This window comes from Gracilinanus agilis, chromosome 2 (assembly GCF_016433145.1).
Source record: "Gracilinanus agilis isolate LMUSP501 chromosome 2, AgileGrace, whole genome shotgun sequence".
In the NCBI taxonomy this organism is placed as follows: Eukaryota; Metazoa; Chordata; class Mammalia; order Didelphimorphia; family Didelphidae; genus Gracilinanus; species Gracilinanus agilis.
In genome coordinates, this window is record NC_058131.1 from 106,648,651 (window position 1) to 106,671,870 (window position 23,220).

The window sequence follows — 23,220 nt, forward strand, 5'->3', positions numbered from 1 at the left end:
ATATATATATATATATATATATATATATATATATATATATATAGTGTAAACACAAATTTTAAAGTTTCTAAAAGCGGTGGGTGGAAGAGGGATAATTTTTGCAGTTATCCTATTTTCTTTATTACCTTTTTACATGGTGGGCCTCTTTTCATTCTGACCTATGATTTCATTGATTTAGGGAACTTGGAGTTGAAGCAATTCTTTCTGCCTGTGCAGATCAGCATCTTCTCTTCAACTCTTATTCTCAGGAGGCTTCCTAGAGCACTGAGGTTAAGAGCTATGCCCAGGGTTATACAACACAGCATTTGTCAGAGGCAGAACTTGAACTAAGGTCTTCTGGATGCCAAGGCGGGTGGCCTCTTCTTTATGTCACTCTTCCTCTCTTGATATTTTTATAATGATCTAATTTGTTTCTTTACCAAATTCCTGCCCAGAGGGAAAAGCTCATTTTCCTGGGAGATCACTACAACCTTCAAGAAGAAATTTGGAAATATCACCTGAAACCTCCTCTCCCAAAATGAAGGGAGACACTGTGACAGCTAGTTTGGAACAGGCGATCAAAGAAGGAGGACCATTATCAGTAAGTAATAATGAAAATATTATGGTGGCTAATGTTTATATAGTGCCTATAATGTGCCAGAGACTGTGCTAAGCTCTTTACCATTATCATCTCATCTAGTCCTCACAACTACTTTAAGAATTCATTTTACAAATGAGGAAACTGAGGGGGACTAAATGACTTGTCCAGGGTGAGACTAGATTTGAACTTTGGTTTTCTTGACTCTAGACCTAGCACCCTTTGTAGCCACCATTTTTAAGGAAATTATCCCAACAAATAACTTTGCCAGTAACTTAAATACACAATTTCCTGCCATTTTATAAACGTTATCCCTTTCTAATATTCCTTATTCCCTTCTCTGCTTATTTTTTAAATTGCTAATTCCAATTTGAGTTTTCCTAGCATATAACTGAACCATAATTTCTCATATGTATGTGCAAACATACATATATATATTTTTAAGAACTTTGAGGCATAAGACATCCTGTATGTACTATATATGTGTGTATGCACACATGGGTGTGCACACACACAGAAGTGATAAGAGCTTTTAAAAAAATCTTGAATCTGAATTTGTGTAGGTTGAATCATTCAGACATCTGTGGGTATCCATCTTGCATAAAACCCAAACATTAATTTCTTTTGTATAATTGTTCCTTTTATTTTTCCTAGAATTTATCAGGACTTGGAAGAGAACAGCTTCGGCAACGAGAAGACTATCTAAAGCAGAAGAGGGATAAACTGATGTCTATGAAAAAGGACCCTCGGATCAAACAAATACACACTTTAGAACAGCAGAAAGGAAAATCTGCTGAGGAGGTAACCTTTTTGTGGCACAGGGATAAAGCATTTGGATTTGGAGACACATATGCTCCAAGTTATAGCCTGATTTTACCACTTTGAACCTGTACTCCTTTGGGCAATTTCACTTAACCTTTCTTGGGCCTCAATTTCATTTGATATATTCAAAAGGGCCTAGAATTTACACATCTAAAAACGGTCTTAAATAGGCATGAGGCAGTCTGGTATGATGCTGACAGATCACATCTAGATTTAGTCCTCAAACTTCTGGCAGGTTAGTGCAGTGTGGGAAATCATGTGTAACTTTAAAGAACCATATGAATTTAAACTCTTGTTTTGCAAAAACAAAACAATACTTTAAACATGGCTACTCTCATATTCCTTTTTACTTTTGTAATTAGAAGCCACTTTCTGTCTTCAGAAAAATTAATCACAGGACGTAAATGCTAGAGGGGGGAACTTTATCCAGCCTCATTTTACATAAGAAACCCAAGCCATATGTTCTAATACTTTAAATTGCATTCTATTTTTGTTTATTGGTTTAGGAAATTGCAGAGAAGCCAGAAATGACAGCAGAGGAGAAGCAAACATTACTAAAGAGGAGATTGATTGCAGAGAAGCTTAAAGAAGAAGTTATTAATAAGTGATAATTTTAAGAAACTTAATTTAGTATAACATAGAAGTTTGAATTTCTTTAAAATAAATTATTAAATCCTTAAAACTAAGCTTGTTTGACTTAATCACAGTGAAAAGTGCCAAAATACTTAAGCTTATTCATATACCTCTTGTACTACAAAAAGCACTAATTTATTTTTGTGTAATGTCTTTATCTTAAAAAATTCCATTCATACAATTTTATAAAAGTTAAACAAAATAGTGATGCCAAGAATATAATGAAAACATGTATAAAATTGATGGAAAAGAAGTTATCTTTGCAATGAACAAAGTAATATAATAGCTACAAGTTTAAGATCTTTTCTATTTATAGAAGTTTGGATTGGTGCAATGTTGCAGATTTAAAAGCATCCCATCAGATGCTTTAATGAGCAGGGATTATCACAGATGACAGTTAATAGCAGATTCATTTGATTTAGGGAATTCTGTCATTGTTTAGAATGTTAGAAAGTGCCTCCTATATCCTTAGAACTCTTTGCAGGTTGTTTGCTTGGAGCTAGCTGAGCCTATCAGAGGCAAGTGGATAAGGAATGTTTGTAAACATCCTCAGTTTCTATACTAGAGGATAATCTGGAATTCAGATGACTGGGAATTGACACCGTAATAGGTATACATACCCCTTTCTTGTTATGGGCATTAAAAAACTTATCTGTGCCAAATTAGTGCTCAACTGCTTTATTTACCCACATCAATCAATAACATGCCTATTATTTTTCATCACTAGCTATTAATAAATTAGGGCAAAACTAGTGATTAAAACACACAAATCAATTTCATGTAACTTTTTATTAAAATAGTATTTATAACCAATACATGTTGGCAGATGTAACTTTAAAAAATCTACAAGGGCCCCAGGCATTCAAATGTGGGCTTTCACTTGTTTCACTGAGTCAGGGTACAAATGGAGGGGGGTAGAAATTTAAGTCTGCCTGAGTTTGATGGCTCTGGACATGGTAACAGAGTGGAAGCTTTGTATTTCCTGCTTCCAAGGGATTTTAAAAAGTCATTTGAATCTCATGATGTAATCATTTTTTCTAATACTAAACCCATAATACAGTAATTCATTAAACATTCACATTTTTGCTATAAAGGCTCCTGTGGTGATGCAAATGTTCTTTAAAGCTCATGGCAGTTATTTAGTAAAAAAAAGTTAGAATTGTGAGATGCAGGTTAGTGCTTAGTTACCAGAATTTGATCCATATTGGACAGGTCACATTTTCAGCCTCAAAAGGGAAAAAAAAGCACATTTCATGCTTGTTTTCCCTTGAATTTCACAAGGAAATAGTTTAGGCTTTGAGAGGGGAAGAAGGGGTTTATTAGACCAGAGTTGATGGGGAAATCTCTTAATGTTCCAAGTACACTTGTCTTCAGTCTAATACATCCTGAGTTCACTTTCCTGATAACATGGAGGATACCTTTCACGACAGATACCCTAAGTTGTGCAAGTGAGAGGGAAGCCCCATTCTAGGATGCCTGGAGCCCAATGGGGACATTGGATTTTATTTCGCCCTTGGCCCACCCACTCTAAAGTGTAATCAGAATGCTGAAAATACAATAGATTCTCTAACTCACTAGTTTAGAATTCTTGCTTTGTTTGACCTAGTGGTGTATAATAAATGTTAAAGTATGAATAATTTTATTGGGTTATTAATGGTACTCTAAAATGGCCATCTCAAAACTGAGTGAACTTACATTTACAACAAACCAAACAAAAGCAGTAATTATGGAATTACAGGGTCACATTTTAATTCCTGAATTTTACATTTCAGCATTAATATCACCACATGTATACAAATGGTGTAAAACAAGTACAGTGGTATTTTTAATACAAAATAAATTCTGTTTATGGAAAAAACTATACTTCATATCTACACAGACAGCCCATCTTTTCCAAACAATAGCTAAAATTAAAATTAACTACAAAATCTCCAAAACAGGGAAACTGCTTCAGTTTAAACTATTCCAGGAAAAATGGACCCATAACACATTACAAGGGCGATCTCTATGTGGTGGATTGCAGCTGGTTTCATAGTTCTGAGCTTTTATCATTTCTAACACATTAATTATAATTTGGGGACATTTTTTTTTCACTTTAGCATGATCTCAGATCATAGATGGGCAAACTAACATTAAAATATTTACAGATTACTTGCTGCTCTTTGAAAATAAAACTTCAACTGTTTGCCTCAATTATCTTTGCAATTCATTTGTGTACATGGAATGTGCTTTTACTCTTAAAAAACAAACAAACAAAAAAAGCAGCTTTTGTATTACCCCTGCTTAAGGAAAAGGTTCATGTGCTGCATGCTGATTTTTCTAACAACTTCTTGGTCCAAAATGGCTTCTTGATGTTAAATGCCACTTAGTTCAGCACTATTTAAAACCTCTGTGTGTGTATGTGTGTTTGTGTGTGTGTGTTTGTGTGTGTGTGTGTGTGTTAGTGCTTTACAAGTTGCGAATGTGACAGTATGACAGCTGCTTAGCAAAGAAAGGCAGCTTTACTAACAGCACAAAGTGACTTGATACTGTACTTTGGTGCAGCTGAAAGGACTCTGCTTTAGTCACAAACAAGTTCCTGGAGAACATTCTCTTGGGAAACTACTGATTCCTGGCATCAAGATTTCTGGAAGTGCTGGTTTAAATGTTAAGATTAACAGAACCGTCCATTTTTAAGTCAGCTTGCTTTTCTTCAAAATACATACTGGAAATTCCTGGTGTGTAAAATTCAAACATGCACGGTAACACAGGGTGTGCCTTCCTCCCAATGGTCTGAAAGGCTGAATTTCTGTTAAATTTTGAAAGAAATGGTCCCAACAGTTTAACTTCACTTTTTATGCTAGCTAAATCTTTTTCCTAAAAATTGTTTTAAAAGAGGCAACTGATAAAAGAACACTATGGCCAGCACCATTACAAAAGTAACGTTATTGGGTTTGCAACTGAAGTTTCACAATTGTTTCTAGTTCTGATACATACCTGGGGCAACCCTGCAATATTAAAATTTTACTGACCTGCTTCCCTCCCTCATCCCTCCCCAAACCTGAGACTTTCCTTGCTGAGAAGCTGTCACCCAGGTTCTGATTACTACTAACCCACCATTTTTTGACAGCCTGAAAGACAAACTCCTTAATTACTAGAAAGAGAAAAGTTCGTTGGAAGCCTGGTGTTTACAGAACTAAACTCTTCTAGTTGATACACTGAGTGTCTTTTGCTACTCCTTGTATATTATTTCAAAAGTTCAAGGGAGAAAGCTTTCTGATTCAGACTTTTAAGCTCACTGAACAGTTGCAGCATTTAGTAATACCCCGCAGTGAGGTTCCCCCTCCCCATCTAAGTTTTTATGAGCCAAGGCGAGGTCTTTTTCTCGGAGATGTCTCCTCCTCCTCTTCTTCTTCTTCATCATCTGGATAATCCACTAGGCCAACCAGACTTCCCTGTTGAAAAATAAAAACTTAATTTAGAACATGTAAGTATACTGATACTTTTTTTGCAGAATGAGAGGACCAACTCAATAGAAATTGAAATTTTTTTCCTGCACACTTGGTATCTAAATTTTTAGCTAGCTAGAAAACTTACAGAGTTTTCACATCTGTGCAAAAAGGAAAGCAATCTAAATGTGATGAAATTTAATTTTTATCAATTAGTGTTAATTGAAGGCCAAATGACAGTCTTCTGGGTAATGTTAAGGTCATGATGAGAAAAATACCTGCTAATAAAAAATTTTAAAAAGTTAGATGTGTAATGATAACTGTTTTCTCACTTCATTAGAAGTTATCAAGAGTAGAAAAATAGGGGTAAATGTCTATGTTCACCTGAACTCACTGTCACCACCTCAGTTTTCTCAAATTCTAAATCGAGATCTACAAACTATTAAATTTAAAGAGAGTAAATTGGTGCATTTTGTGGATGATATTCTTTTGGCATCCCCAAATGCAAAGGTGTGTCTTAGGGACAGCAAGATTCTTTTGATTGAATTGATTAAACGAGGACATAAAATCTCAAAAGCGAAATTACAGTTTGTTTTACCCAGGGGCAATATCTTGGATTCGTGTTATCAGAGGGTTCCAGAAGTATTACACAAAAGAGAATAGCTGACATACAGAAATTGAGTGCACCTAAAACTAAAAAACAACTTAGAGCTAATCTTGGAACTACTGGTTTCTGTAGACAATGGATATAGTGAAAGGTCCATCCAACTTAAAAACTATAACTTACAGAATTTCTTATTTCAGCAACAAGAAACTGGACTGGGAATGTAATAGGCAATTTATACAACAGACAAACTAGTAAAGACCTGGAGTGGATTTATAATTTTAAGGGCTGGAAGGGATTAGGTCTCCTTTTACATGTGAGAAGACTGAAGCCCAGAGTAGTTGGTTATATGACACTAAAAAATGGCAGAGCCTAGATTAGAACCTAAGTCTCCTGAAGAGCAACATTGAGTTTCCCCACTCTTTAAAAAAACAGACAAACCCTATCTTCTGTCTGAGAAGCAATAATAAATGATGGTTCCAAGGCAATAAGGACTAGGCAACTGGGATTAAGTGATTCCTCCAGGGATACACAGGAAGCATCTGAGGCCAGATCTGAACCCAGGATCTCCATCTCTGGTCCTGCCTCAATCCACTTAGCCACCTAGTTGTCTTTCCCCGTTCTGTAACTCTCCTTGTAGAATAATAGAAACAAATTTTTATAGCTGAAAGGGACATAACTGATCATCTATGAATAACCCCTCATTTAAATAGCTAAATTAAGGACTGAAATGTTGCAGACCAATTCTCACCCATCAAACTATCAAATGCTAGCTGAAAACCCACAAAATATGAACTGCCATAGGTCAAGTTTCCTTACCATCCCCAAACCCTGAATATTAGGCTGTTTATAAAAATTACAATTTTATCCTACAAAAAAAGACCTTTTTAATTGAAATGACTGTTTAATCCTTGTGGAATATTGTTTTTGGATTTAGTTATAAGCTTTATCAGTTAACAAAATCACTCCTCAACTATTTAATCTATTATTCCTCCTAAACTCCCTACTCTTTTTTTTACTAATTTATCTGTGTTGGGATCTCCTAAAGTAGAGTGACACTGTTGAAAATCAGTAACTTATACTCTCAAAGAACTGCCTGGGGGTAATGAGAGATTAAGTAATTTGCCCATTTTTACCTAGCTATGTGTTTTAAGCAGACCTCAAACCCAGGTCTTTCAGATAACATGGTCAATGGTCCTGTATCTATCATATCATGTTTCCTCTCAGAAACAATATAAAAACAGAATAGAATTGATCTACTCTCAAGCTTCCTAAAAATTATTTCTTCAAATTTTAAAAATTGCTTATACCTCTATTTTCTATGCTTTCACAATGCCTGGAATGCTCTCCCATCTTGTTTTCAACCTCAACATACATACCTGTCTCCTTTCAGAATTTAGCCTGTGATTTAGTCAGTGATGTGTAGCCTGAGCTGTGATGCCCAGTCGGTCTCCCTGCCACCTAGAGGTTCCTTTAAGGTGGAGAGTGAGGGGCCCCTCCCTGCTGGAGTAAAAGCAGAACTCAACAGGAACTGAACACACTTCCTGGATACAATGGATGCTTGCCTAGTACTTCCTTTAAAGTCAAGTGGTTGCTATTCTCCCCTCTTCTCAGCCCCTTAGCCCAAGATGATGTTATAATAATTATAGAGTCTCTCAGTTTCAGGCTAAGGGTTTTATTTTAACATAGAAGGGAAAACTGAGGTAAGAGGGTTTAGGGCTCTTGAGAGGCTGTTGCTAGGGGCAACTGGCAAGTGTTGGCTATGGACCTAGAAGGTAAGGCCAGGCTGAGGGAACCAGCCCTCAGCCAGAGATAATTTGGCACTGACCTGATATTAATAATCCACCAGCTTAACAGAATAGTTGATGAATTGGTTTAGGGGTGTCTGTTGCTAGGCTACTCTAATCGAAATCCTGCCCACTTTCCACAACCCAAATCCCCCTTCAACCTCCCGGGGTCCCCAAGGGGAAGCCAGGGGTAACTGGGTGTCTGGGTGAGGTCAAGGAAATCAGAACCCCCAGGTTGGTTCTGCAGGGGTTTTTATAGTCCCAGCTCAAACTGTCAGCTCCTGGGACTGGCACCTGCCGGGCCAGAGTTCCATTCTCCTAACTGACAGGATTGCCTAGGGCAATCTTGCAAATGCAAGAGAACTTGCATAAATCCTGCATTACAAGCCCAAACCACTTTCTCTGGTCTTTCTGATTCCCTCCCAGACACCCTCAAGTCCTTCCACAAAGACTCCCTGGCATCTGAGCTGAATATATTTTCAACATATATTCCTGTTATCTTTCTCATCAGAATGTAAGTTTCTTAAGGGCAAAGACTATTCTGCTTTTGTCTCTGTATCTCTAAAGCATGGCACACTGCAGGAGAATGAATGAATACTAAATTGATAGTCTAATAAATGGGACTAATAAAATCCTGTGAAGAACATTTATATCAACACCACCAGAAAAATAAGCAATGCTAATCTTGTCAGGAGAAACTGCTGTTTTCTGACTCTTACTTTGTATGTTTTTAAAATCTAGCAGATGGTGAAAGATTATGAAAAACATCAGGCTTCTATAACAAGATGTTATTTATGTTATGTTGAGAAATCTGGAACCAAAATGCAGCTTTGTTTATCTGTACATCTTTCTTGCGGGGGTGTAGGTGAAGAAGAAAGCCTGACAAGTGAAAGTATGAAATGAATTGAAGGGAAAGTCCCAGAAACAAGCCAATCATACTCTTTCACTTCCCTCCCCAAGTTTCTGGCTAGCTCATTACTTGCATTAGGTCAACATGTAACTATCAACTAGTAATAGATAACTTGGGGAGCCTCATATTTACTATTTTTATTAAAATTACTGCTCCTGTTAGGAACTCATAGTCAGATATGACTGCTGTCATCTACAATAATCATAAAAGTCTTAGTCAAAACTCAAAGACTTAAGGTAGAAATAAAAGGATTACTGTTCAAACAACTTATATACCTCACCCATCTATATGAGAATTAACTTTGTCAATTCATAAGCAAAAATTAAATCTGAATTTAATTTAACAGACTTGATGTTACAAGGTTCACATAGCAAAACCCATGCACTTTACTCAAAAAGAGTTCCCTATATCCTGACTCATAGACTAATTTAGTCTTATTTTACATAAATTATAAATAGGCTCCATAGCTACTTTACAAATCTATAATATAATTAAAAACAGAAAATTAGGAGTCATAGACATAGACAAAATTAAGAAAAGTCAGATAACTGCAATGGAAGAGGAAAAAAAATCAATACAAGAATTCAGGAAGCATAGGAACTGGGTCATTTAGCATGGTAGAAATTTCTGTATGTTAACATAATCCAGTATTCATATAAGATCTCTGAAATCATTGAAAATCATGTTCAATACATTCTATTTGAGGTGGTAGCATGTAATAAATGCAGAATAAAACAAAACACACAAAAACTTCTGTTTAAAACAAACACAGCTATTTGAACTTAAAAACCTATTAATTAGTTACTAGATGAAGATAATAGGTAACAGAAGCTTTAGCCAATTTTGAATATATTATCAAAAGTGACATACCATTGCTTCTAACCAGGGTAATGTTTTGTTTTGTAATCAAAACAAACAAATAAAAACCCCCACCAATTTACTTACCTTAGTGGCTGTCACGGATGTAGTCAAGTTTGTATTTTTTGAAGAAGATCCATTAGAACTTGCTGGTGTTGTTTGAGCAGCTACAGATTTACTGTTTGTACTATTTGCTCCATTAGCAGCACTGGCAGAATGAGAGAAAGTAAATTTGAAGCCACCAGAGGATGACCTTTTGGGAAGATTTTCTTTGTCTTCACTTTCTTTTGCTAAATCAAAGATAAAACATGAATATACATTAATTTATGTTCACAAATGAAAATATCCTAATTGGATTTTCAAAGCCTAAGATGATCAAAGGCACTTATAGCCTGACCTTGACAATAATCAGGGTCTTTTAGGAATGGAATGGTAGGCTAGTGTTTGTAGTAGTATGTGAGGAGCAAATCAAAGAAGCAATACTCTTGTCTGGGTATATCAGTAAATTTGTTTCCCTTAGACTCAGGTGATAGTGTTTTTTGGCAGTGGTGAATGAAGACCAAATTGAGACCTTAGAAAAAAGATAAAGAAACTAAGGCCTAAAAGAAGGGGAATGCCTTGTTTAAAGTCAAAGCTTAAGATTTACACTCAGGTCTTCCTTGTTTCTAATATCAATGTTGGTTTTTCCCCCTAATTAAATTCCATTAAGATAGAAATAATGGAAAAAAAGTCAGTAAAAACACCCTTAAAGGAAATGTCCAAATTCCCAATCACATCATATCAGATGTAAATAAGTATTAAAAAAAACTAATGCTTTTTAATCCTCCCACAAGAATAATAAAACCTTGAAGGTGCACAAAACAAATACAAATGGTCTAAGGAGGAAAATTTGCTTTTATTTTTCTGGGCAACCTAATTTTTTACCCCTCTATATCACTCCAGATTTCTCCTTGCTTCATATCATATCAACTGTATCATAGCTATTACTATGTTTGTCTTAGCCCCTTTTTCCACATTGTGAGCTGGGGAAGGAAATGTTTTGTTTCTTGTTTGAATTCTTACAATCTGAAGTACAGTTCTTTGAACACAATAAATGCTATTTGAAATGAATTGAGATGAAGGGCTAAATTCCATTTTCTCTACAGTAATCTAACTTTCTTTAGGATTACATGCTTAAATTCTGCATGAATCACAGTTTGTAAAATGAGAGAGAGAAATTAAGTTGTCTTAAATTCTTCTATCAGTTCTTTGTAATTTTTTTTAGCCCTGACCTTTTGTCTTAGAATCAATACTAGGTATTAGTTCCAGAGCAGAAGAATGGTAAGGGCTAGGAAATCGGGGTTAAGTGACTTGCCCAAGGTGACAAAGCAAGGAAATGTTTGATGTCATATTTGAACCCAAGACCTTCTACCTCCAGACCTGGCTCTCTATCCGCTGAGCTGCCTAAATGTTCCTGTCTCTTCCGGTTCTAAGATTCTTCAATGGAAATCTAAATTGGCAATTTACAGGGCAGAGGAAACTCTAAGGCCATTCATATCATGTAACAAAAAGTCCGACAATGCTCTTTCAAAGTATCAAATATCAAGACAAAGCTATTAACTGTGGCTGCATGCAAAACTAAAAGTCTATCTTTTGAAACAAATAACTCAACTTATACTTGGAAAAAACTTCTAAATCGAAAATTGAATAGCTCAGGTTCATTCATGATTTGGAAGACTGGAAAAGTATTTCTTGAAACTTTTAGTGTAAAATATCTCATGCATTTTGTACAAATACAATTCGTCCTTCACAGAAGGCAATGACATCTCATGACTTCTCTATAAATAATTAAAAAGATACAGCAAAGAAAATGCTTAAAATGAATACCTTTTTTAGTTTCCATAAACTTTTCATAGCTATCTGGAAAATCATCCTCTGGCTTGGATTTTTCACCTGGTGGCACAACTGCTTCGCCTTCTTCTTCTTCATCTTCATTGAACCACATTTCTTCATCTTCCTCCAAGGCTCTTGCATCTCTGCGAAATCTGTTGCTACGCAATATAGATGGTACACTGTAATAAATATATCACGGGTGACTCAAGTTCTGTGACCAGTTTTTAAACTGTAAAAAATTATAGATGTGGAACCAGGAGGAGTAGATTTTGGATAGAATAAATCATAACAGAATGATGAGAATACAAACAGGTCGGTCTGAAAATATTTTAGGGTATTTTAAGATCCCACAAAAATCTATTTTAAGTTAAAAACATGAGGGTTTTTAAAACAAAGTCATCCATTTTATCTTTCATTACGGAAAAAAAAAAGAGTATTAATACTCCTATTGTGTTGTTATTTTATTATTAAGTGTGAAAGAGAAAAAAAACTCTAGGGAGATTCTATCTCCACAAAGGTAAGGTATCCCCACATAGAGTTGCCCTAACCCACAAAAATCAGAAAATTTTGCTAACAAAAGTTTTCATAACTAAACCCCCACTTAAATATCACAACTTTCTCCTTGTAGTCCCTTCAATTAGTAGATACCAGCCAAATGATCTATTCTCTATAGACTCTATTATCTCCAATGCCTCTGTTAAGCAGCAAAACACTCCTAGATTCAGTTTTAAGCTTCATCATGTCCTCTTCTATGACTTGGTGCCACTTGACTTTGTGTTCAATTAAGGATCTTTGCCAGTGTAATGTAGACCTATGTAGATTCCTGGCTCGCTTAACTTTTTAAATCTTATTCTTCTACTTAATTGCCCCAGTCAACTCCTATCCTCTGCCTTGGCTAAGAAGATACTTCCCATTTATATAACCTTTTTTATATAACCCTTTTACCTGAAGTTATGCTTTCACAGAATCAAATAATGATGTAAAGTAGTGTATGCTTGTAATATCAAAAAAATATGGATCACTTTTGGAAGTTGACTTCATTATAGGTTTGAATTTCAAAACACAAACAATACCTGTTCAGTTTCTGATTTTGTCTGTCTTTTTCTTGTTCATATTTTGTCTTCAATCCTTTGAATGTCTGAACATATTCAATTGATTCAAGGGCCTTATAAAAATTTTCAACTATATGTGCAGTAAGAGACTTGATATCTTCCTGTATAAGCACAAAAAAATTTACATTCCACATAATTTTTCTTATCCCACAGTATTTTTCAGAAAAATAAAAATGTTTATAATTATAAAGCTGCCCCCAAGTTTTTTTTTTAAATCACCTTCCAAAAAATACCCTATGTATTTTTTACATATGCAAATATTCTGTAGAAAACTTTCAATGAGCTTCCATTTCACTGTTTTGGAAACAGGTCATGGTTACATAAAAAAATAAGCAGTTATCTCAATTTATATGACATAGGACTGATGAACTATGTACCTAGAATTCCACTCCAGGAATTGGTCCTAGAATTCTCTAACAGTATAGTCTTTGCAGAGTAACTATTCATAGTATCAACTCCTTCTGAATTCCATTTTATGTTTTGAATGAACCAAAATGACCAACCCCAATTTATGGGAGCAAAGGGTTCTCCTATTTTTTATTGATATATGATCCTAGACTATAGTCATTATGATGTGTCAAGATATATATATTCTATTTCTCAAAAAGAAAACTCCAGGAAGTTGGTTAAATTAAGGAACTTTAGTCTTTAAGAAGTTTCCTCTGGCATTTGAATCAGAAAATGCAAAAAACGGGAAGCCCCAAAACAGAGTGGTTAAATGACAGTATCATCAATCCTGTATTTAAGAACAAAAGGTTTATGTTCTATGTGGGGTTTCATCAAACATGAAAACTTCGAACTCAACTCAATATTGTTTTGCTTGCTCAAATGTTTAAAGAAAAAACTGGTTTGCACTAGAGCTGACAAGGCCCCGAGAGGTCATTTAATCTAATCTTCTCATTTTATAGGTGAATAAACTGAGGCTCAGAAGACTTAATGACTCACCCAAGATCACTAAAGTAGAAAGTATCAGTGGTAGAATAGTGTTCTGCTACTATTTAGCCAATTTCCTCAGTTTTATTAAAGTCCTAACTTCAGTTTCCTGAAAGACCAACTCCTCTCTCCTTTTATGACTCTTCACTTAACTTCAGTTATTTTAAAGATACATGTCTTTTGTTTCAGGGAGATCTAGCAAGGGAGTATAAATGAAGCAGCACAAGTTTTTACAGACCACTGGGGGAAAAAAAACACCTCACACCCTATTAACACTGTCTTAGTGGCACTATCATTGTAGAAGGAGAGCATCACCATCAGTATCAGCGTAGTGAGTATATAACACTAATAAATTACTATATAGGCAGTAACCATTATCATACCCATTTTGCAGAAAAGGAAACTAAGGCTGAGAGAGGTCAAGTGCCTTGTCGAGTGTCATACATCTAGGAAGTGCCTGATGCCAGATTTCAACTTAATTCTTGACTCCAAGTTAAGTACTCTATCCACTATTACACTTAGCTGTATATATTCAAGAAGAGGTTTCTTAAGTTTATAACCTACTGGTTTTTTTTAATATATTAAACATAAGTTCATCTAAACAATGTCTAAATTCCTTTTTATAATCTTTTAATGTAGATAAGAAGTCGGAGAGACAGAAGTCAATAGTTTCTAAAACAAAAGAGCTTAAAATGGAATCATCCTCTTATGACAATCTGCCCCCTACCTCCTAACTATCTAGCACACTGAGTAGTTTATAGAGAGGAAAAATCTCTCTTCATGGGCTAGTTTGTCAGTCCATCACTGCTGCTGACAAGAGTTCCACTGAGACATCTTCTCTATGTATCCCTTACCTGGTGTTACTATGTTTCCAGAATTTGAACAGGGAATTTTTCTAGTTCAATTTCTGCCACTAGACAACTAGATGACCCTGGACAAGTCAATTAAACTTTCTGGGCCTCAATTCTTCTGTCTATAAAATGAAGGGATTGAAGTAATTGCTTTCTTTCCATTTCTGGAATTCATTGATTTGATTCTCTGCTACACATTTTTTATATGTACAATAATGCAGTGCATTTTTAGTGTCCTAAATATTAGGAATGGGTTGTTGATGAAATTTTCTATTTGCTTTTGGTATAAACTATTATTATTAATTTCAAGATGTGCCGTACAGGTTTGTTTTCCATAAAAAGGAGCTATCTTTTCAGAAGACAGTTCAACTGGACATGTTTGAAATTCAAAAGGGAATGACAATATGAAAATATATCAGACTTAAGCAGAATTACATTTAATGGAATTCATTTATTTAATTTACATTATAATAACAATAATAAATTCCACTTTTTTGTAATTTTACTGATTTCTTACTTTTAAGTAGTGTTTCTATAATGTTTATTATTTTAATAAATATGATGGTATTACTTAGCCAAAAAGGGTGAAAGTTAGTGACAACAAAAGGTAAATGGGTAAAGAACAATGCTCTTTGGGAAAATTTAGTTTATTGGAAATAGAAATCCAGACACAGAATAAACAAAAAAACAAATGGTAAGAAATGGGGAATAAAAGGAATTTACTTTTATTGATATATATTTTACAAAAGAGTAATTGGTGTAATTTCGGATGTTAATAACTTCATTTAAAAAATACTAAGGACTCTTCAATACTATTTCAACTTACCACTCTTATGAATTCAAACAATTCAATGACAGCTGAGTTCAGCAGGTTGTATCGAGTTCCATTATCCAGAAGGGCATTTATAACTGGCTCAAAAAGATTTCCCTTGGTGATATAACGGTTGTAAAATTCATCTTTAAGACCAATTATCCTCCTCATGAAACGAAGAGCACCTATTAAAAATAATTTAAGATAAGGTGATGTTTTCCATATCTGACATTAAAAGAACCACAGTTAAAAAGTTAAATGCACTTGGCTTTTATTTCACATTTTTGAAGCTTGAAAGTAATTCACTGTACTTATATCTTCTCCAGTCTACCAAAGCAAAACAAACAAGAACAAAAGACCAAAATCAATTAATAAGCTCCTGCTGTCACCAAAGAGCTGTTTAATGTGTTTTTCAGGCACTTTTAGTTTTCATAAAACAAGTCTTTTAAAGAGGTCATTCCATAGTGAAATTGTATCTACAGGAAACCTTTATCTCACTACCTCATCCCTACTTGTGTAGAAATTTTTAACCTGGGGAGAATGGAATGAGGAGAGGAAAGGAAAGAAAAGGAAAAGCCTTATCTATATTTGCTCCTTTCCCTTCAATCCAACCCTTCTAGGACTAAGCACTAATATACTCTTGTCTCCTCCTCATTTTAAAACATAATGTAATAATTATGAATGAATTATAACACAAGTTTTAAAAGACAACTTATTTTATGCCACTTGAGAATTAGTGAATCTTAGAATTTAAATGAAAATGTATGCAGTTTAAAATGCAAATCATAGAACCCCTAAATTAAATGGCAGAAAGTGGCAGACATTACCTTTTAGGGGATTAGCAAATAGGCCTTTTATTTCTATTTTGAAGGTGAAATAATAACAGAAATAAGGCAACTAAATGCTTTAACGAGGGTTAATGTTAGAACAATAAGTGACTCTAGATCTAATAATTACTATTTAGTGCACTAACTTCTTAATACAGTTCAAAATACAAATGAACTAAGTTTATAAAAAATTTTAAAGACTCAAGCTCCAAAATAAGTGAGTAAATTGATAAAGAAGATAAAGCAAAAACTGGAAATGAGATGTTTATCACAATGCCCTCTTAGAATTAAAACTAGTTAAAACTTATTTTCTTAGAAACATTCAGGGAAACCATGACAGGATATGCGATATCCTTCCCACCATCAATTTTTTTGAAGTTTTGGCTTTTTAATGCATAGGGCATTAATTCAAATGAGTGAATAAATGCCATTTTCTTAACTTAAAAAATTGGCCCTTGAATCATCTTAAGAGAAGTTCTATTTGAATCATTACTTACATAATGCCAGGAATGTATGTTTTGAATTCATTAAGACCAGGACACGTCTTAGCAAATCTTTGTTCATTATATAATTTTTTATGTGATATGTGTGGTGTTCCACACAAAATGTGAGTAGTTCCAAAATTAAGGCAAGTAGCTGTGCTGTTTGATAGTTATCTATTAAAAAAGGAAGATGAATTAGACACAGAAATACGAAAATTCTTCTCATCCACCAATGTAAATTCATACAACCTACTTTGAGGACAGCGTTCAATTTTATACCAATTAAAGAGATTTTGGTATTGTTACTGTCATTATTATTAACAGCCCGCATTTCTATAGCATTTGAACTAATGTCCAGTGCTTTTGATACTGTCACAAATTTTATCAGCAGATACACTCTAGAAATACCATTTTTGCCTTTGGCTCTTTCCTCAACAGTATCACTTATAATACTGTTTCCATTTTTATATTAGAAATAATAAAAACTCCGATTAAATATACTGATGTTTCTAGATATCTAGAGTTGCAAATTTCACATTCAAACATATTCTCTTTGTTTAAAAATAAATATTGATGTGGTAATATGGAAGAAATATTGTGCTAACAAGTCTAGCTAACTTGGCCATTAGTAATGTGATTTTGGAAAAATGATTCCACTTTTCAGGGACTCAGTTTCTTTGCATGGAAGAATTAAAGAAGCTGGGTTAAATTATTTCTCTACATCTAACATTTTATAGCTAGGCAAGGAAATGAAAGCATTTATTGATTTGCTCAATGTTATTTTTAAAAATCAATTTTCTATAATGATCCAGATTTCTAAAGCTATGACTTTAAAAGAACATTTAAAAAATAATTCTAATGAACAAATTGTATTTAAGGAAAAGGAAAAAAACCACACAGAAAAATACTCAAAAAACTGACAGAATTTAAAAATCACATTTATGACTTGAGAGAAGCTGTCAAATTCTACCTGAAACTCACAAATTCCTCATATAAGAAACCATATAAGAATTATTACCCTAAAAAATTCAAAATAAGGACATTTCAATAAAATGTAAATTAAACAATGCCATTTAATAAAGTATCAATACATATCTAATTTAAGAAATCAAGCCATCCATGTACTGAAGCCTATTTAAATGGACTTTTTTTCTATATCCACTGGTTTAATACATTAACTGAATTAACTAGAAATACTGCTTGACACACTGACATATGAATATAGATAGAAAAATTACTGATACATACTATACTATGACAGCAACATTTTAGGAAGTCATATCACAAAGAATTAAATTTATTTATTAATACTGGTCACTAAATATATTAAACCTGACAGAATCCCCTCCCCCGTCGTTTTTTACTTTTAAAGATTAGTTTTAGTATCTTCTGTATCTTTTTAAAAACATCTTTAAATCCTTACCTTCTGGCTTAAAATTGATATTAAGCAAGGGCTAGGCAATTAGGATTAAATGACTTGCCCAGGATCTAGCTAGGAAGTGGCTGAGGGTTAGATTTGAACCCAGGACCTTCTATCTCCAGGTCTGGCTCTCTATTCACCAAATCCCCTAGCTGCCCCTCTTCCACATCTTTAATTCTATTTTACTTAAACATACATTAAACACCTATTATATTATGTTCAAGGCATTATGCTAATAAAACAATCCCTATCCCCCAAGACATTATATGGTGTAGTGGACAGAGCACTAGGATTTATGAGTCTGGAAGATGTGGGTTATTCTTAAGACATTTACTGTTTGCATGAACTCTAGTCAAATCACAACTTCTCTGGGCCTCAGTTTCCTCACCTGTAAGATATAAGGACTTAACTGGATGACCTGAAAGGTCCCTTCTAGCTCTAAATCTATGATTCCACTCTAAATCCACGATTCTTTAAATTTGCTGAGGGATACAATACGTAGTGTTAAGTAAACGTAAAGCATAAAACATTATCTATATAGATAAAGCAATTATGTTCTTACTATATATGCTAGGAGTAGAAATACAAGCAAATAGGAAGTGATAGTGAAATAGGAGCAAAGCTGACCTAAGAAGTGTGGGATTCAGGCAGGGATGGAATTATAAGCTACCAGTAGAGTAAAAGTAGCATAGAAAACATGGAGTGTGTGGTGGGTGCCACCGGCCCCCGGGAGTGGGGGTGGGGTGGGAGAAATTAAGGGAAAAAAAAAACAAACTGTGCATGGAACTGAGCCAGGAAACACTCCCCATCACACCAAGCACCATGGCATCTGGAGTGGAAGTCTTGTGATTCCAGCTTCCAGGGCATGAGGCTGCCACCCTTCGAAATATGAACCAGCTCCGGGCAGAGGAGTGCTTCTGTGATGTCACTATCGTGGCTGACAGCCTCAAGTTTCGGGGCCACGAGGTAATCTTGGTGGCCTGCTCCCCGTTTCGTGACCAGTTTCTCCTCAATCCCAGTTCAGAACTACAAGTGTCACTGATGCACAGTGCCAGAATCGTGGCTGACCTCCTCCTCTCCTGCTATACTGGAGCTCTAGTTTGCTATCCGTGACATTGTCAACTACCTGACTGCAGCGTCCTACCTCCAAATGGAGCATGTGGTAGAAAAATGTAGAAATGCCTCGAGCCAATTCATTGAGCCGAAGATTGGCCTGAAAGAGGATGGAATTGGTGGAGGGATTGGATTGACTGGACTCACTTCTACCAAGTCACTCCTCCCACCTGCCCGAACCCCAAAGCCAGCTCCCAAGCCCCCCCCACCTCCTCTTCTCCAACCAGTGAAGCTGGAATTCCCCCTTGACCTTGAACTAAAGGCAGAAGAGGAGGAAGAAGATGAAGAGGATGTGTCAGATATCTGCATTGTCAAAGTGGAATCAGCGTTGGAGGTGGCACAGAGGCTTAAGCCCCTGGAAGCATTGGAGGGAGCCTTGGCCTTGGGGGTAACCTTCACCTTGAAGGGGGTTTTGGCCTTGGAGGGAGCAGTGGACTCCTCATCAGTGAGGTTGGAGAAACTATTGATATCCTTGATGATAGTACAGTGCCTCAGAGGGTAGTGAAGGCCTGCTATAGCCTGACAGAAGACACGGAGGGGTAGGGTCTATTGCTGTTTCCTGGAGGTCGAGTGGGAGAGGGCATCACCCTTGGGCTGAGAGATGAAGCCCTGGCAGCAGCCGCTATGTCCCGAAGCAGTGGAGTTAGTGGGAGTTATGGGGGCATCAGGAGCCCTATACTAGGGGGTTCCCCAGTGGGAAACCCACTGAAGAACATCAAGTGTACCAAGTGCCCAGAAGTGTTTCAGGGTGTGGAAAAGCTTGTGTTCCACATGAGAGCTCAGCACTTCATTTTTATGTGCCCTTGATGTGGGAAGCAGTTCCCACATCATAGCAGCAACCTCAACCGTCACATGAGCGTCCACTGAGGTGTCAAATCACACTCCTGTGGTATTTGTGGCAAGTGCTTCATGCAGAAGTCTACCCTACACGACCACCTCAATCTGCACTCTGGGGCTTGTTTGTACCGTTGCTCTGTGATGTGCGCTTTGCCCATAAACCTGCCATTTGATGCCACCTCAAGGAGCAGCATGGCAAGACCACAGCAGAGAACGTCCTTGATGCCAGTGTGTCGGAGCTCAATGCCCACTAGTTGGAGGAGGGATAACTAGGGGAGGGAATAGGTTAGGTGAGGAGATTGTTGATAGAAGGGGGTAGTGGCCTCTCTCCCCAAGGGGAGGAAACTGAAGAGGAAAAAGGGCTTTTCTGTGCTAACACAATTTAAGAGTTAAGAGATGAGGGAACAACTAGCAGACCACTCTAATTACAGCAGACTATATATGAAGGAAGGTAAAATAAACAAGATTCAAAAGGTTTTCTGCCCTGGAACCCAGATGAAACTGCCTTTCTAGGTCTACACTATGTCTGGAAAGCCCCAAGCATACTTTTCTTTCTACTCTCTAGGAATCTCCTGTGCTGTTTTTCCTACATTTTCAAAGAGGACTGATGACACCATGGGGTCATATCTTGACTTGCAAATGAATTGGATTTGATTGAGGAGTTACACAAAGTGGTCAGCCTCACTCTCTTTTTCAGAGTCATCCAAGTCCTGCGGCAAGACAAAAGTCAAGATGACCTATGATGCTGTGGGTGACTTTGGTGTCTTTGTATCTGACCAAGCTCCAAGCACTTCACAGCAATCTTCATGGTTGATGAAGAAAGAAGGAAGGGAGGGAAGGAGAGAGGAAGAAAGGAAAGTAAAAGAAGAAGAAAGGGAGGAAGAAAACATTAAGCACTTCCTATTTAGGTCAGGAACTGTACCAAGTACCAGGAATACAAATACAAGCAAAAAAAATAGTTCCTGCCCTCAAGGAGCTTACATTCTAAGAAGGGAAGACAACACACAAAAAAGAGCTGCAAAAGGAGGTGGGAAGGAAGAAACTTAAGATATAGTTTTGAAATCTGGAGGCCAGGAAGAGGGCCACAAGGAGAGTCAAGGTCAGCTTAGATCCTTTCCCAAAATGGAGGTTCTAGAAAAAACTTATCAATATGCGTGTAGCCCTTACTGAGAGATGTATAGTTACAGAAGAGGGCTCAGAAAAGAGCCTACCTGTGTGAACCTGGGCAATTCACTTTACCCTGCCTCTCACCTGTAAAACAAATGGGGGAGATTGAAAATGGCAAACCACTCAAATATCTTTGCCAAGAAAACCCCAAATGGGGTCACAAAGAGTTGATGTGACAGCTCTGACAACAAATGTCCACATGCAGTAAGCAGTAGTAGGATAATGATTCAGGAGAGGAGGTACACAGACATAAAGAATAACCAAAAGAGCACTATCTCAGATGCCAATGGAAGAGAGTATTGACAGTGTTAAAAGCAGAGGTCAAAATGGATGGAGACTGAGAAAAGATCACGCGAATGAATAGTTTGAATATCAATGGTAAATAATTTTAGCAGAGCACTAGTGTCTGAAATTAGTTGCAATGAACTGAAAAGAGGGTAAGAGATGAGGAAATAAATGAAGAAAATCTTTTATGAAAGTTTTGCTCTAAGATGAGGCTGTATAGGGTAATAGCTTATTACTGAATTCTTGATTATTTTGTATTGGTACCATACTACAATGTATTATTACTTTTACTCTTGCTCAAATGGATTTGTGATTTCATCCATGTCAGCATTTTCCTTAACGATTTAGCTCACAATTTTTCTAAATGGCACTCTTGTTCATATCCTTCTGCAAGTCTCCTACAGGGACCCTCCCAAGGTGCTAGGAAATCTTCTTTAGTGTCGCTTCTACATTCTCTATAACACACCTAGAACTGTAATGTTAAGAATTCAAGTGTGGTGGCTCAGTCTTTGACAGTTAAAAAAAAAAAGAAAAGAAAAAGAAAAATGTTATAAAAAAATTGGGGTTCAGCACTCTAGACCAGTGATGGTGAACTAATGGCACATAGAGCACTCTCTGTGGGAACTTGGCCACCCTCCCTCCCCAAGTTCAATACTAGAAGACAGAGGTACTCAGGCAGAGCTGCTCCCCCCTCCCCTGCTCCACCACATCTGACAACATCTTTTCACACCCTCTACCCCTCTGCCCAATAGTCTAACAGGAGTGCATAGATGGTAAGGTGAGAGGCTCACAGGTGGCAGAGCTGGAGGGGAACAGAGCACTTGGGCCACTCCCCTCCCCCTCTCTACACTCACTGAGGACATTTCTCACTTCACTCATCCTTCCATTCAGCAGCCCAATGGAATAGCTTCCTCCCTCCCCTGTGTGGGGTAAGGGGTGGGGGTGCAGGGTGTTCCCAGCATGTGGTATTGGGGCCTGGCGCTCCACCTCTAAAAGGTTCACTATCACTGCTCTAGACTATCTAGGTTGTCTACAACATGCCCAGGTACTGTGGTAGGTGCTGATGATTCAAAGATGAAAGCAACATAGTCCTTGCCCTCATGGACCATACATCCTAATGAAAAAACATTCTTTACATGAAAATAGGTATAAGGAAAACACACACAGGGCAGAAGCAAGGTAACATCTGGGGGAAATATTAGCAGTTGAGGGAAGTAAGAAAGGCGTCACGCTGAAGGTGGTGCTTCTGCTAAATAATGAAGTGTTTAATTAGAATTTTATCCCCAGGGACTCGCTCTCCCAGCATCCCACTTATGTATCTACATTATGTAACTAATGTAGGGAAAATATAAGTTTTGTGTAGCTCTGCCCTCAAGCTCTCTTCTCCTGGGAATGTGGCAGTAGTGGTTGAGTGAGTGCCAGGCAGGAGAAGTTTACTCAAGTGGTCATACTTAAGTTTTGTACTTTGTTTTTTTATTTCTTTTACTTCAAGTGATTACTAATAAATCTTATGAAATATAATACTTGGAGTTATTGGATATTAATATAAATTTTACAGAAGGAAACCAGCAGTTCCAAGAGGAAAAGATATAGTGGGAAAATATTTATCTTGGATATATAAGGAGTAATAGTAATAGTAAAGGCACAGAAATGAGAAATGGAGCATCAGGTCTGAGGAATGACATGATGGTCAGTATATTAACTAAAGAGGAAGCAGTGGAGGGAATAATGTATATACCCAGAATGGAAAGTTACCATGAGGACATACTGTGAAAAGCTTTAAACATCACAGGAGTTTTATGTGTGATGAGCAGAGAGGGAGTCTATAGAATTTATCATAGGGGTGAGGTGGAGAGAACAGATGTACTCAAATATTGTGTGCTTTAGGAAA

General features: G+C 36.4%; 2 protein-coding genes and 1 pseudogene across 5 annotated transcripts in view; 2 read left to right on the forward strand and 1 right to left on the reverse strand.

Moving 5' to 3' along the window:
• Window positions 1-2,089, forward strand: part of CFAP36 (cilia and flagella associated protein 36) — a 126,888-nt gene extending 124,799 nt beyond the window's left edge. Inside the window, exons 8-10 of the mRNA XM_044659475.1 lie at window positions 435-580; window positions 1,232-1,378; window positions 1,906-2,089. Coding sequence (XP_044515410.1) covers window positions 435-580; window positions 1,232-1,378; window positions 1,906-2,007 — 395 coding nt within the window. The 3' untranslated portion in view covers window positions 2,008-2,089. The remainder of the gene's footprint in view (window positions 1-434; window positions 581-1,231; window positions 1,379-1,905) is intronic.
• Window positions 2,090-4,442: 2,353 nt separating this feature from the next.
• PPP4R3B (protein phosphatase 4 regulatory subunit 3B) overlaps window positions 4,443-23,220 on the reverse strand; it is an 85,069-nt gene continuing 66,291 nt past the window's right edge. For 2 of the 4 annotated variants that reach the window (XM_044663350.1, XM_044663348.1), the window contains 6 exons: window positions 16,523-16,681; window positions 15,214-15,383; window positions 12,565-12,704; window positions 11,486-11,670; window positions 9,707-9,909; window positions 4,443-5,466 (listed from right to left, as the gene is read on the reverse strand). In XM_044663350.1, coding sequence (XP_044519285.1) covers window positions 5,371-5,466; window positions 9,707-9,909; window positions 11,486-11,670; window positions 12,565-12,704; window positions 15,214-15,383; window positions 16,523-16,681 — 953 coding nt within the window. In that variant the 3' untranslated portion in view covers window positions 4,443-5,370. The remainder of the gene's footprint in view (window positions 5,467-9,706; window positions 9,910-11,485; window positions 11,671-12,564; window positions 12,705-15,213; window positions 15,384-16,522; window positions 16,682-23,220) is intronic. The other 2 variants (XM_044663349.1, XM_044663351.1) reach the window with 2 other exon arrangements.
• LOC123236576 lies at window positions 18,750-20,131 on the forward strand (annotated as a pseudogene).